Source organism: Cornus florida, unplaced genomic scaffold, assembly GCF_030987335.1.
Source record: "Cornus florida cultivar Cherokee Brave unplaced genomic scaffold, ASM3098733v1 CherokeeBrave_3.0.0_Hap2_Chr08, whole genome shotgun sequence".
Lineage (NCBI taxonomy): Eukaryota > Viridiplantae > Streptophyta > Magnoliopsida > Cornales > Cornaceae > Cornus > Cornus florida.
The window spans coordinates 5012605-5027825 of record NW_026775578.1 but is presented as its reverse complement, the minus strand read 5'-3'; the positions used below and the strand labels follow the sequence as shown (position 1 = coordinate 5027825).

Below are 15221 nucleotides of genomic sequence, written 5' to 3'. Positions count from 1 at the left end.
CTATGCTAACTGACTTTACCGAGCTTGGATTGACACTCTTAGTGTTAACTTTTTCACGCCCTACACCGGGCCGCACCCACTCTAGGTCATGTTAGCTGCTAACTGACTTTACTGAGCCAGGATTGACACTCTCAATGTCAACTTTTTCATGCCCTACATCGAGCCGCGCCCACTCTAGGTCAAGTTAGCCCCGGGTTCACGATACCCGGTTCGTTTCTAAATCATTTCCTTGCAATCCTTTCCAAACACATTTCTTTAAAAAGAAACATTCCAACCTCACTTTTCCCAAACCATGCCCATGCCCATGCCATGAATGGAATCATGCATGAATGAAAGCGATGCAAACATGCTTGCACTTTATCAGTTTAGCTATACACACTCATCATCATATATATGTAATCTCAATAAATAAATTCAACGCAAGGCATGTTCATTAAACAACTTTGCAAATATACGAAATTAATATCATTTAGGTCATGCTTCGTCACATAAATAAGTAAATACATTATCAACATTAAATCCCGACATTTATCATTTTAAGCATTGTTAGCAAGAAATCAAATAAACGAACTCAACTAAAATCAAAATGTGACGGTTTAGACATCCCTACCTCAAAAGTAGCCAAAATGCATCCCCGGCCAGAAAAGTCAACGCCGGTCAACGCGGGCAATGCCGGTCAACAAAAGTCAATGCCAGTCAACAGCGGCGGAACGGAAAACTGTTCGGTGCGAACGTAGCCGTCGATGAGGAGATTCTACTGTTGCAAAAGCCCAGCTCCGGAATCTGACTTTAAGTGGCCCGAAACCCCCTCCGAAGCCTTAAATCCAAAAACTTCAAAAATTCGTAAAATAATCACCGCTCCTCAAAAAATTAAATCCTTTGACTATGTGATAGAGAACGACGTTAAGGAACTAAGACCGGAAACCCTACCGATTGGCCGAAAAATGGGAGAGAATTTTTTTTAGGCTCAAAAAAAGAAAAAAGAAAAGGAAATGAGGAGAGCAGAGAGAGCTTCAGCGTGAGAGAGAGAATGCGAGGTTGTGTGATGTCCAATGAGTCATTTGTAATGACTTAGTATGCTGGTGGGCCCATGGTCATAATAAAAATCAACTTTTACCTCAATAATATATATATACTTACACTAATTAAATTACAACCACAAATAAGGATGAACCAACATAAATACGCATAAAATAAAAATGCACCTTAATGCAATGGACCCGAAATACAGCACCCGTGCTCAACAACCGTAGTAGCGGGTCCCGTCTTTTTTAAAAACTGAAAAATGTCGAAATGAAAAACGATGCATTTCTAAGAGTTCTGAACTAAAGGAAATGCTCCAATTAACTCTAGGAACTCTCCCGACACACTCCATAGTGTCTAGCACGCAAAATGAGACAAGGATGGAAAAATCTCAAAAAATGGAAAATGGAAAAAAATGGAAATATTACATACAAACTAGAGGTAATGCATCAGATTCCAGCACACAGTCATCGAACTTACAAGCTATAGAGTCCCTCCAATTTGCTGCTTTTGATATGTGAAGATCACCGTTACAGTAATACCTTACTCTTTGCTTAGAGTCACTTGAGTACCACTTCGTTTTCAGCTCATTAGGTTGCTCATGGAATCGGCGCACACCTTCTATCATCTCTTTCATGACAAGTGGGATTCCATGATTGACCATTTGAAAGAAGCCCCATGTTTCTGCTGCTTTACCAATTTCATTGACAATCTCCATCCGGCCACTATGTAAGTCTTTGAGATCTATCAAAGGAACTTGAAGGTGAATGCCACTCGTATCCAGTGATGCCTTTCCAAGGTTTTCCGGTGGATGGATGAACATTCTGGGGATCTTGACTACACCAGAATCCATGAGTCCTTTAACTCCAGCTTTTGTTTCATCGAACTCCTTCACTTCTTTTGCTCTATCATATTCTGGCTGGTTAGTGGCGGCAACTTCTGCAGTGTTAGGCATGACTTCCATCTGGTGGTGTTGAAGACAGAAATGCGCCTCAGTTAAAGCACTTTATATGGGTTCCAGAAGAGTACAAGATGTTTATGTTGAGTGCAAGAAACAATGGGCTGACTACTCCTGATTATCAGGGCAAAAAGGCCAAGATAATGAGATCCCCCACTTTGGCCCCTTCTCCCAACTTTAGTAATCCTCACCCCTACTGCCACTTCTACATCACCAGTTCCTAAAATAGAAGAAGTCTGTTACACCATTATCTGACTTTTTCTGAGTGAGTCCCTTAAGAGTCACACATACACACATATATGGTTATATACAATATACATATAATCATACAGCTGATAATTATACATACATAATGACTTTGGCATATGTTCTACCAGCCTCGAACCTTGGCCTTGTGGTTTAGGGTTCAAGCCACAAGCCAATAGGCCACATGGTGAACTGGTAATTATAACCAATTTAATGTTGCATTTGAGTGTGGATTCTATTTCCTAAGACACAAAAACATTAACACCTACATGAATGATTCAAGCTTGTTATAATGTTAGTAGTTTTACCAGTTGGAGCCTTGTGGACTTTTGGATATTTAATAGTTGTGACAAACTTTAAAAAGTCAATATTTTGATTTCTTCTCTTCTTCTATGAGATTTCAACCTTTAAACATTATAGAAATGCGTGAATTCAGCTAAAATGGTGAAACTGACTTGTTTCTTTAGTTATATTAGTAAAAGACATTGAAACAAACAATCTTCAGATGTGTATATGTGACAATATAGTGAGTGCCACCCAGATGTTGAAGTTCTTAAACTTATTTACAAAGATGTGTATATGTGACAATATATAATATAGTTTATTTTATGCTTTTATTCTTTGAATAAATGTTGTAGGTCTTCTACTCACCTGAGTAAATTTTGTCCTGGTTATTGATGAAGCAGAAGCTGAAAGATAAAATCTCACAGTGAGAGAATGACCGGAGCAAAAGTTTCAAACTCAAAAGAGTTATAATGTTCCACTCAATTCATCATCTCAATGTCTTTGAATGAGTTTTCCTTTGGATGACATCTATATTTATAGTTGGTCCGACCGGAATTTGCAGATTTGATCCCGGCTTCTCACCGTTTTTGGCTCGAACCCCTGACCTCCCTTTGGAAAGTAGGAGCCCGGCACCGCTAGACCACTGGCGTGTTGGTTACACTATTTCTTTATTGATTCTGCACAATTCGAGTTATTCCTCTTTCTTCTTTATTGGTGCTGCACATTTTTCTTGCAGCCATGCCCACACTGTTTCGAACTATTCATTATCACGCTTCCTACACTTTCACTGTTTACACTATTGTCACATTTATGTTGTAGGCCTCACATGTCTCGCCTTAATTATTACATCTATTATGATATATAATATTTATACAATGGAAAAGTATCATAGTAAAATACATTAATTAGTTCCACTATTATATATTGTCACAATTTCACATATACACTTTTTTTTCTGTTTACTCTGTATCATCAACTGTTATTTAGGCTTCTTTTTCCTGGATTTTATTTATTTTTTTTGTTTTTATTTCTGTAGTTTCCATTATTATTTTTCTCTGAGTCACAAAGGCTGTTTCCTTTTCCTTGATTTTTGGTTGTCGTCGTTGCTTGGTGTTTTGCCCAATTATTTTTACAAGTCCAGTGTTGGTCCCAGTTAATGGAGGGTTTCTGTCAAGAAGTATGTATATGATTAGTTGTATCTAATAAAGCTTATGAACATTTTCTTCCCTGCTCCACTAATTGCAAAATGAAATCTTAATCAAATCATTACACGCAATTATATATATATATATATATATATATATATATATATATATATATATATATATGTATGTGTGTGTGTTTGGGTGTAATCTTAAGTTTTCAGGATGTAATAATAGTTAGTTACTGTCAACAGGAACGTATATAAATGTTTGTGTAAAGCTTAATGGTAGAAAATTCAGAATGTAACTATCAATATCTATTTTAAAATTTCAATAAAATATTGCCGATTCTTTTCATTGGTATTAAGAATAAATAAATTGTCATTAGGAGTTTTTTTCTAATTAAGATCTAATAGGTACGCATGAAAGTGATTTTAAATGTTCCACGCAACACAAAAGTGGGATTTTTTAATTTGGGGTCAAAATATAACTGGTAATTATGCGTTGGGCTAGAAAATGATGTCCTATTGGGTGGGTGTTTTTCCTTGCATTAACAATTGAACAGATCTTGTTTGTGAGTCAACAAGGTCTGATTCATCCCACAATTGCTATGAAACCAAAAAGTAGTACTCATGGTAGAAGTTCTGAAACTGTTTCATTGCACATGTAACATTGATAAAAGCTAGTACATAACTAAATGAACAAAATTAATTGCGACAAACATAGAATTAAATTGCATACAGATTTATTAAATTAAGCAGCACCAACATTATAAGTTGTAGGCTAGGGTAGGGTTTGTGGTTTGATGGATCATAGCTTATAGTGAGGAAGAGCAGAGGTAACATTTGTTCCTTTCATCTTGTAATATTGATAATATTCACCGCAGAGGAATTCTCTATATATAGCTGGACTCTCCTCAGTTACAAGCTCCTTTATTGGTCCAAAAGTCTTAGATCCAGCCCTACCGCTTGGAGTGAAGAAACATGCAACTGATACTCTCGGTCCGATCGGTTGAGCCAAAACTCTGTGCTCCACACTTTTGAACTTGTCATTGCTAATAATCTGAACAAATAAATAAATTTTGTAAGGTATATATATTAATTACTGTATATATGAACAACTCAACAAGTACTGAATATATATATATATATATATATTGAAAACTATATATATGTGTACCTGCATAAGATCTCCTATGTTTGCTATTAGAGCACCGGGAACAGGAGGGACATCAAACCATTGATTTTGATGAACAATTTGGAGACCACCTGTAGTGTCTTGGAGGAGTAGAGTTAAAAAGGTGGTATCAGAATGCTTGACTGTGCCCAAGGTCAACTCTGGCTGAGGGCATATTGGGTAGTAAAGGCAAGCCAATGCTTCACTCTTCATGCATTCTAAGCGGGAGAGGTGGTCACTGTTTAGCCCTAATGCCTCTGATAGTAACTCACACATAGTCTCCCTCAGTTGTATCATGCATTTCACATACTCTTGCACTTCTTTTCTGCAAAATATTGTAATTACATACAAAATTAATTAAATTAATTATAGGAGTATATGTATAAAAGATATACATTAGACATAGGAAGTTACGTGTCATGCATCAAGTTTGACCAGATGTACTGGGAAGATATTAGGTTGGTTGTTTGAGAATATTGGCTTCTTATGTCAAGCCCAACTAACAAGAAACATCATACAATCATCAATTGAAATTGCTAGCTTCCCTATTGGATTATGACATATTCTGGGTCCAGCATTGAACTGGTTGGCTATCTGTGAAAGTGATACTTATGCATCACCTTTTTCCTTATATTTTTCAAAACTAAGTTTAGTTGATTTTTTAACATCGTTATATTTGTTTTTAACACATTGACGTCTACCTGTCTACGTATTTAATGGGTTGAAAAACAGAGTACTAAAAATTTTAGATATCAGTGCAGCAGCAGCAGGGGATTACAGCTGAGGATGTGGTACAATCGAATTGCAAGTTAAGAAAAAGAAGATTATATAAAAGTACCTGCAAACAAGGGGAATGGCTTCAGGGTCGAGTGTATCATCATGGAAGACACAAGTTAACAAATCCCTCCAACATGCAGCATCAAGTTCACGTTGAGCAACATTGCTGTTGAACCTCACCCTACGCCTACTATCCGCGGAATACAGCTCCATCTTGTCCTCTCTTGGCTGCTCATGGAACCTGCGAACGGCATCCAACATGGCATCCAGTGTGGTCATGGGGACGCCATGATTCACCAGGCGGAAGAAGCCCCATTCTGAGGCCGCCGTACGAATGCCATCCACTATCTCCCTTCTTCGATCACTATAGCTGTCCATGCCTTGAAGGTCGATGGTGGGGAACACAAGTGCATCGTTGCTAGGGTTTTTAGCCGGTGGCAGGCTCTCCAAACTCTCCTTTGGGTGGACAAAGAATTTGGGGATCTTTGTCACGCCTGCATCCACAAGTCCTTTCACTCCAGCTTTGGTTTCGTCGAAATCCTTCACCTCTTTGGCCCAATCATAGTGTCCATTGGAGGAGATAGCTTCCATAGCAGTGACAATGGATTGTGTTTACAGTGCAGATTGTAAAGCTCAGCTATAGAGAAAGAAAGAGATATAGAAGCTATAGAAGCTGTGCGTGTGTATATATATTTCTACAATGAATGAAGGTGTGGTGTAATGGTCGTGAGTGAATGTAACAATGTCTTAGGAGTATCCCTTTTATATAGTGTTGAGAGGAGGAAAAACTTGAACCAAACTCTTGGTAGTGAAAAGTTTTTAAGTGTCTTGGCGTTTTTACTAAACAAATCAGAATCAGACGGTAGGACACAAACTCTGAATTCAACACGGGGATGATAAATATTAAACAACATTGGGCTTGACTTTTCAACCATGCATGTTACGATCTATTGTTTAAAATTTAAAATGCTAAATTAATAAGTATATTCATATCTAATCTACCTTACTGACAATGCCAATTCATTGTTCATTCGGCAGGTGATCATTAGGACACCGCACCATAAAAAAAGTAGTGGTCTATAAAACACCGAACCATAAAAAAAGTATTTCTAGGTGTTCTTCTAGAATAACACATACGTACATTGATTGGCTTGTACAGTGGTAGTCACAATCTAAAATATGCTTAACATCCCAAACAAGTAACTAGTCACAATCTGAATGAAATATGATCAAGTAATTGTATATTTTTGTTTTTTTGTTTTTTCTCTCTTAATCTTTTTCTTTATATTCTTGTTTTTTGTTACTTGCCGCTAATACTTTCCGGTTGCCACTAGGCTGTTTTCTATGTCAAAGCCCATGTCACAATCCTAGATATATATTTTTAACTTGCCGGCTTATCACATAGGCGAAACCTATAAAGCACGGGCATCGATACTGAATATAGATACGATATGACACGGACACAGTGATACGATAAATTTTAAAAAAATATAATACGGACACGGTAAGGATACGGTAATAAAATAATAATATATATTTTTATTATATATAAAATTTTAATTTCTCTTAATTTTTAATTTACATTAATAGACATGATCCATTTAAAATATGTCCAATCCAAATTCTATTAAAATTCAAACAATAAATATGTAGTATATCTTTATATTCAATACTAGAATATGTATATAGTTTTATTGTTGTAACCAAACACACTAAAAGAGTGTAATTTTATCTCCTCGGTTCCCACGTTTAACTGATATTCTCTCTCCTCTAGCTAGACGCATTACTCCTCTGAACTTCCATCTTACATCTTTCTTCTCCTCTGCATATTCTCTAAAAATAGATGAACAAATTTTCACTCAAACAATTAAAGAGATTTCTTCTTTCATTCTTTCTTCGATTGATCCACACCAATCAGAGCATGATCATCAGGTTCTTCATCATCTCTTTGTTGATTTCCCCTCTCTCTTCCAGTTTTTCTCTCATCCACTCCATTTTTTTTTTTTTTAATAGCTTTTGGTTTGTTGTCTTCGATCAGTCCACACAAAAAACACACACATATCTCTTTATCATCTCTTTCTTTCGAACAACAATTTGAACTGCGATGTTACCAGCCGTGTCCTTTGGCGTGTCTCGGCCGTATCTTATAGCGTGTCTGACTTGAAAATATGAATAAAAAAATATGACACTGGTAGAAGGGTGTCGGACACGTGTCCGAGGCTGGGATACGCGTGTCCGTGTCGAACACGTGTCCAACACTGATATGTCACCCCTACCTCGCGTATCTATGCTTCATAGGCCAAAACCCAAAGCCCATATCAAAGATGTGTTTAAAAATCAATCATTGCCAATAATCTTCTAGATCACTATTAAAAATAGTAATAAATTCATCCGTGAATATTTCTTCCGTAGAATGGTACGTACTTCACCATAAGATTTGGGCTGCATTGGTTTCTAAAATGTGAAAGCTTTCAACTGGGGCGTTTCTCACTAAATTAGCTTGATGTATGGAGATAGGAGATTAGTCCTTATTGTATAAATCTTTTAAGCAGAAGTATTTTAAGAATTGCAACTTTGTTGATTCTCCTTCTAGATCAAATGCCTCTGGGGTTTGGAAAAGTATCCTTTCCACCCGAGATGTAATTAAAAAAGGCTTGACATGGTGCATTGGCAATGGCTCCAACGTTAATTGTTGGAATGATAATTGGTTGCCTGACATCTCTCACCATTCCATAACATCTCCTCAAGTGGGGTTTGAGATATCTTTTATTGCCGAGCTTATTGACCAATCTTGTCATAAATGGAATGTTGCCTTGGTTCATCGTTTGTTCAATCCTCGTGATTTAAATCTCATTGCTCAAATTCCCTTTAGTGTCACTGGAGGAGCTGATCTCAAGGTCTCGGGTGCCTCCCTCGATGGCATTTTTTTCTGTTTTGAGTGCTTATAAGGTAGTTCTTTCTCTCATTCAATCACAGTCTTGTTCAGCCCCAATAGAAGGTTATAGTTTTGATGCTAGTCGAGGGAATCTATGATACCCCTCGATTCTAGAGCCACGGGTGATCAAGTCCGAGCACAGATCGAGGGATACCAAACAATTAATATGTAAATAAGCACAGAATACAAAATGAATTAAAAATAAAATAATAAGCTGAAAAGAATTCTAATTATAAAAACCTCAAAGTTCTAATTTAATAAAATCCAAACTCTCCATTAATTAACAACTCGGGAATCCACCTAGTGGACCCCTAATAAAATCGCAAACTGAAAAGGAAATAACTGTAATAAAATCCAATGCTAAATAGAGAAAGTAGTCCTACGTAGTCGGAGGAGTGAGTCACTATATCTGTTCTGCACGATCAAACTCTAACCTTGGAATTGACGAACACCTGAAAAATAAGAGAGTGGGTCACGCCCACGTGCAAGTCCTATCCTACTACGATCCACACAGAAACCAAATACGCAATTACATCCTAGATAGCTCAACAATAACTAGAATAGTCTATATATGTATAAATACACACTATAGGACGCTCACTAGTCCAATAGGTCTGTCTCAGCCTGAGTAGAGATACCATGCAAATTGCACATAACGTGGTCATATGTACCTAGACCTACCAGGGAACAACACCTATGTCCAGTTATCCATCCTAGGCGATATACGCACCCTAACCGTGATCCTGAGACTCAAGCTTATACCACGGTACCAAAATGATATATATATAAAATCCGTCAAAGGTATGTCATTCAAAAGGTTTATTGACATGACATACAGTTATAAGTCGGACTTAACTTTTGTAGTTAGTCCATCTTATTTCAGAATAAGTAGGACTTAGTGTTTTGAACTAATCCATCCCCAGAATAGGTAGGTCTTAGTGTTTTAAATTAAGCCATCCCTAATATGCCACCGTCCCATACCGGTGCATATACATATATATAAGTAGGACTTAACTTTTATAGTTAATCCAACTTATTTCAGAGTAGGTAAGACTTAGTGTTTTGAACTAATCCACCCCCCAGTATGCCACCGTCCCATACCGGTGCATACAATCCATAAATCCGACAGATGATAATACAATTAATGAATGTAAACATCAATTGTTCCATACTAAGCATGATAGAAAACAATATAAACTAGCATTCTTCTCTGATCTTTTTCTGCAAAACCCAATGATTGACAATACTGATAATATAAGTAAACAGCAATCAATCCATAATAAACACAGTAGAATTAAATAAATTAACATGCTTATTTAACATCCCATTTACATGATAAAACTATATCATACCTAGACCAGTTGCTAATATACAAATAACAACTTGAATCGTCCACATCTAACCACAATATGCAAATTTAATTCAAAGTTCATATTGTTCAAGCCCTTAGTTCAATGTGATTAATTAGGCATTAAATTGCCCTCTGGAGTTTTATTAGAGATTTAGACATCACTTAAAACCCCACAACAGCTCCCAACTGTATCTAAAATTTCAAAACTAACTTACAATAGCAAAATAACCCGCTGAAAATAATAAAAATTAAAAATCAGCATTGGAGCCGGCTCCAATAAAGTGTGGAGCCGCCTCCACCCACATGGAGCCACCTCCAATAAAGTGTGGAGCCAGCTCCACTCCAATGGAGCCGCCTCTATTGAAGGGTGTAACCGCCTCCACTCTTCCCAGCTTCCATCTTCTTCGTCTCCAACTGTTGTCTGACCCTCCGATTACCCTTATTGAGGTTTCTAACCCTCTGTTCTAGGTTCCAAACAATCCCAACAAATTATAAGAATTATTTATGCATCAATTACATGAATCAAACCACGCTTATATGCAAGGAAATCAAGATTTAAATCGAGAACATAAACTAACACCAAAAACAATTTTGTTTTTTTTGTTTTTTCAATACAAGCATGCATATTGTTTTGATTCAATTCAAACACGCATATTAAATCAATTTTAATATATAATTAACTCCTGGAGACTACCTAGGCATGCACAGAACACATGTTTAAGAAAAAGAGTTAGAATAGGAACTTGCTTTTAAGTTTCCGTTCAAAACCTTAACCCGTCGTCTCTGGTAATTCCGGCGACCTTAATTGCTTCTACAGACCTCTGTTACTCTTAGTTCAACCCACGAGCATGTGTCAAATACTCCTTCTTGGTTCCGTCCTTGACCCTAACCAAAACCCTAACTTGTCTCTCTTTGTTCTCTCTCAAACCACCCTATTATTTCTCTCAGCCTCCACTGTTCGTAAACAGAGTTCTAAAAACCCTTGCAGACCCTAAACTGTTATATTTATAGGCCTCAATGAAAACCTAATTCTAATTTCCCTCTAGCTATAAGTCGGCTAAACTAAATCCCACGATTTCATAAATAAAATAAAACCTTAAATTACAATTAACGCACTTAACTTATTAAAACAATTACGTCAATGAAAGCAAATAATAACAATACAATGAATGTAATTACAGCAAAATCAAAATACAATTAAATAATTAATTAATTCAAATAAACATCATTAAATCAATTAATTCAAATAATAACAATTAATTCAAACAATTAAACAATTAAACCCATAAAATGTAATTAAATAATTAATTAAAATATCAGGACTATCCTTTTAAAATTAGGGGTATTATAGAATCTGTAGAAAAGTATCTAGAAAATCCATGCTCACAGGGAAATTTTATTTTTTTTATTTTTATTTATTTATTTTGTAGCAAAACCTTCATAATCGTTTTGCAGTGAACTCTCAGCTTCACCTTCATGGGGCGGCTGAAGTTTCTTCTTGTTCGACTTATGAGAGTTCGATTGAAACGGTTGATCATCTCCTTTGCACTTGCCCATTTGCTTGCTTAGTTTGGAAGCTTAGCCCCCTTTGTGTGAATTTTAGTGGTCAATAGCTGTCTTTTTGGCCTAAAAGGTGGGGGGACTTATGTGATGGTTGGGCGAGGTCTGAAGCTCCTAGTAATTGTATTAGCTTGGCAGCATTCATTTATTGGACCATTTAGAAGTGCCGTAATGACCTTGTGTTCAAAAACAAAAAGTGAGATCATTTTGAAACGGCGCAATTAGCTTTTAATGCTTTCCATGAATTTTTGGAGGTGTCTCGGCAGAACCAGTTATTGTCAATTACCCCTATCCCGCCTTTGCCATCTGTGAAGGGGTGGTCGGCTCTAAAGTCTAGATGTCTGAAGCTTAATTTTGATAAGGCGTTTAATAGTTCCCATAGACTTGTTGTTTCCATTTTTCGTCATTTTTTCATTTTTGGAATTTTTCATTGTTGCAAGGGCATTTTCGTCTTTTCACATCTTACATACCGGACACCGTAAAGTGTGCTGGATGTATCAAAGAGTTGTTTGGGGCATGTCATTGAGTTCAGGGCTATTTGAAATGCAAGGGTTGCCGTTTTGACATTTTTTTTTTCATTTTTTAGGGCCGGACGGTCCCGTATGGGACCCGCTACCGGTATTGTTGCGTACGAGGATTTTAGTTGGGTCCATTTGCATCTCATGCATCATATTTAATATGTTTCTGTGGGTTTTATATGGTTGTGTGTATGTATATAATTTTGTGGTGGAAAAATTAGAAGGAAAATATTATCGGAAGTAGTGGGACCCACCACTAGCTTATTTGGTGGCCAAGAGACCACAATTTGGTCTTATTCACTCTCTCTCTCCCTCATTATCTCTTCATTTTCTTTTTCTTTTTTCATCAAAACTTCAAGTTTTGATTCCTCCCTCATTTCTTAGAATATTTGGATGCCGTTTGCGGCAAAACGGAGAGCACAGCGAGATCTACACGTTGGTATAAGCAATTTCAACTTTAGTGCACTCTAGGGATTTCGATTTTGGGACCCATTTTGGGGGTTTTGCATCTTATGAGGTAGGGGTCTCTAATCCATGCAATCTTGCACCTTTGTGAGTTAATTCTACTTGTTTTGTGACCTAGCATGCTAAATTGTGTTAATTATACCTTAAAGTGACTTGATTGTGTACATAAAGCATATAACTATGTGTATTAGTTGATTTATATGAAAAACATGCCTAAGTGTTAATCTTTTATGCCTATTGTAGTGTTAACTTACTAGAAATGCTATATGAAAGCATGTGTAATTTTCTTAGAATTTCTTGTAAAGCATGCTTATTTGTGTAGTATGAAAAATCCCTTATTGCCATAGCATTGAAAGCATGAGGCATACATGCATATCATAGGGTATGAATGAAGGGAAATGATTTGATACAAATGAAAAAGGGATTTTGGAATTTTTTTTTTGTAAAGTGGTTTTGAGAAAACCCGGATATTGCGGAAGTACCAAAGGTCCGTAGAGTTAATGTAACTTAGAGGGAACTAGGGGAATCACCCTAGCGTGGTTGAGCTATCTGGGCCCCAAATGAAGCTGCGGAGGCACCAAGGGGCAGGGACAGTTGCCAATCCTTCTCGCGTGTTGCCGCGGAGTTACCAAGGGACGGGTTATATTAACGGTTTGAAAAATGATGGATTTGGATTTTGAAAATGGGGAGCAACATACATGACATTGCATTTCATGGCATGAATTTATTTCATTATGACTTGATCGGTTGATCAACTATACATCAACCTTCGCAATAGCACGAATCATTGTAAAATAGGGCTATTGGTCGGGTAAGTCGAACCACTGGGACTGCGCTAGTCTATGGCAACCTAAGTGTCTAGAATTGTTCTTAGAATGATAAGGAGTAATAAGGGTTTGTTTGATGGTCACTAAACTAGAAATGTAAAGATGCATAAACTAGCAGATTGCAAGGAATGTAAAGAGGTGAAATGCAAGTAGAGAAAACTAGGGAGATGAATCCGTCTCCATCCCAATACACATGCTAGATTAGAACTAATTAAGGGGAAAAATAACGTATAATGGTCAAGAATTACATAACAACACAGGGTTGCCATGTAATTGATTAAGAAGTACATTAAGTCTCAAACAAGTATAATCTATCAAAAGGGTAAACATGCTTAGACTACCTAACTAAGGTGTAGCTTATACACATTTACTTAAATGAAAGATTATCAAGTTCTTGACAAAATGATGAAGCACATGGAGCTAGAGATTAAGTATACACCATCAAAGGATTTCCTAAGCAATGGTCTATCAAAGTCACCTATCAACATGCCATGAAACCATTTCATAACCTTGTTCCCATTCTCACCATGAAAACTCAAGCAATAAGATTCATACAAGACATTACCTAACAATCAAGATAATGAACTTGAAGAAATCAACCATACATATATAAACATTCATTATAACAAATGAAAGGCTCTTAGTCATGAAAAAGACCATATAAATATACATTGTAATCCCCCAAAATAGACTACCTTAGGACATGCTTACAAGGGAGGGACTTCATCACCTCCCTAGAGGAAGAGTTAGTTACCCATGGTAGCTCTAGATGAAGGAAGAAGCAAGGCTTCCAACTCCATTTTCGTGCTCCCCTCTTTTTGCTTGAAGAACACTCCCTTCTTTCTCTCTTCCCTCTCCTCTATTTTCTCAAAATGAAGCTTAAGAGATAATGAGTGGCTTTGTTTCCCTTATCTAGATCACTTATCCACCCCAAAAGCTACCAACCAACATTTCCAACCACTTCATAAAGGAGGCAATCCAAAAGGGCTAAAATCTGAGCACAAGTGGGCTGAGTCATGTAGAATTCTGCCCTAATTTCGAGTGCTCGAAATAGGGCCTCGAGCACTCGAAAATTAGGCAGAATGCCCTATGCTTGGTTTGTTCCGCCCGGACCTACTTTGGTAAAACGGCCATAACTTTGTACTCCAAACTCCGAATGATAAACTGTTTGAAGATTTGGAAAGCTAATTCAGAGCTCTAAAAACTTTATGTTTTGGTAGAAATCCAATTCTCAAGTATGTTTAGTCGAAATTGAAGAACAAGGCAGACTTTCATTGCTACCAGGCAGTTCTGAGCACCTCTAATAAGAAGATCATAACTCTCTGCTCCGAACTACGAATGATGAACCGCTTAAAGATTTGGAAAGCTGATTCAGAGCTCTAAATCTGTCATGTTATGATGGAAGTCCAGTTCTTGAGTTTGGTAGGTCAAAATGGCGAACAAAGTTCGGGCTTCACTGCTGCCAGAATTTTAGAATTGGCACCTTGATATTCAAAAACTCTACAAAACACCCTTCTTGCTCCTTTATTGCAATTGAACCTGAAAATGTACAAAAACATACAAATGAAAGTAATCTACATAATTAAACGAACAATGGACTTAACTAATGCAATTAAGGGCGCTTGAATATGTAATATTCGGCGCTTATCACACCCCCAAACTTACATTTTGCTAGTCCCTTAGCAAAACTACAATGAAAAACTTAATGAAAAAACAACCATGGGCATGCTACTACAAAAATATCATCCATGGTAAAATGAGATATATACATAGCTCAAAAATAACTTGAAACAGAAAAAGAGCTGGAGATGGGGTCATTGGGAAGACTACCTTGCATATATGAAGCATTGATACTAAACACATTTCAACATGCATGTATCAACATCATAGACTATATAAATAACTCAATTATCATCTCTTGAATGGAAATCAACTTTAGCTTCAGTGAAAGTGAATTG

General features: G+C 36.8%; 2 protein-coding genes across 2 annotated transcripts; both read right to left on the bottom strand.

Annotated features, from left to right (window-relative positions):
* Positions 1-686: 686 nt before the first annotated feature.
* LOC132269615 (1-aminocyclopropane-1-carboxylate oxidase homolog 5-like) lies at positions 687-1987 on the bottom strand. The gene is made up of 2 exons (XM_059770871.1): positions 1456-1987; positions 687-817 (listed from the first exon to the last, which is right to left on the bottom strand). The coding sequence occupies exons 1-2, from the start codon at positions 1985-1987 to the stop codon at positions 687-689; spliced, it is 663 nt and encodes a 220-aa protein (XP_059626854.1).
* A 2300-nt stretch (positions 1988-4287) lies between these two features.
* Positions 4288-6444, bottom strand: LOC132269030 (1-aminocyclopropane-1-carboxylate oxidase homolog 1-like). The gene is made up of 3 exons (XM_059770020.1): positions 5669-6444; positions 4834-5155; positions 4288-4716 (listed from the first exon to the last, which is right to left on the bottom strand). The coding sequence occupies exons 1-3, from the start codon at positions 6196-6198 to the stop codon at positions 4465-4467; spliced, it is 1104 nt and encodes a 367-aa protein (XP_059626003.1). The 5' UTR covers positions 6199-6444; the 3' UTR covers positions 4288-4464.
* Positions 6445-15221: the final 8777 nt, after the last annotated feature.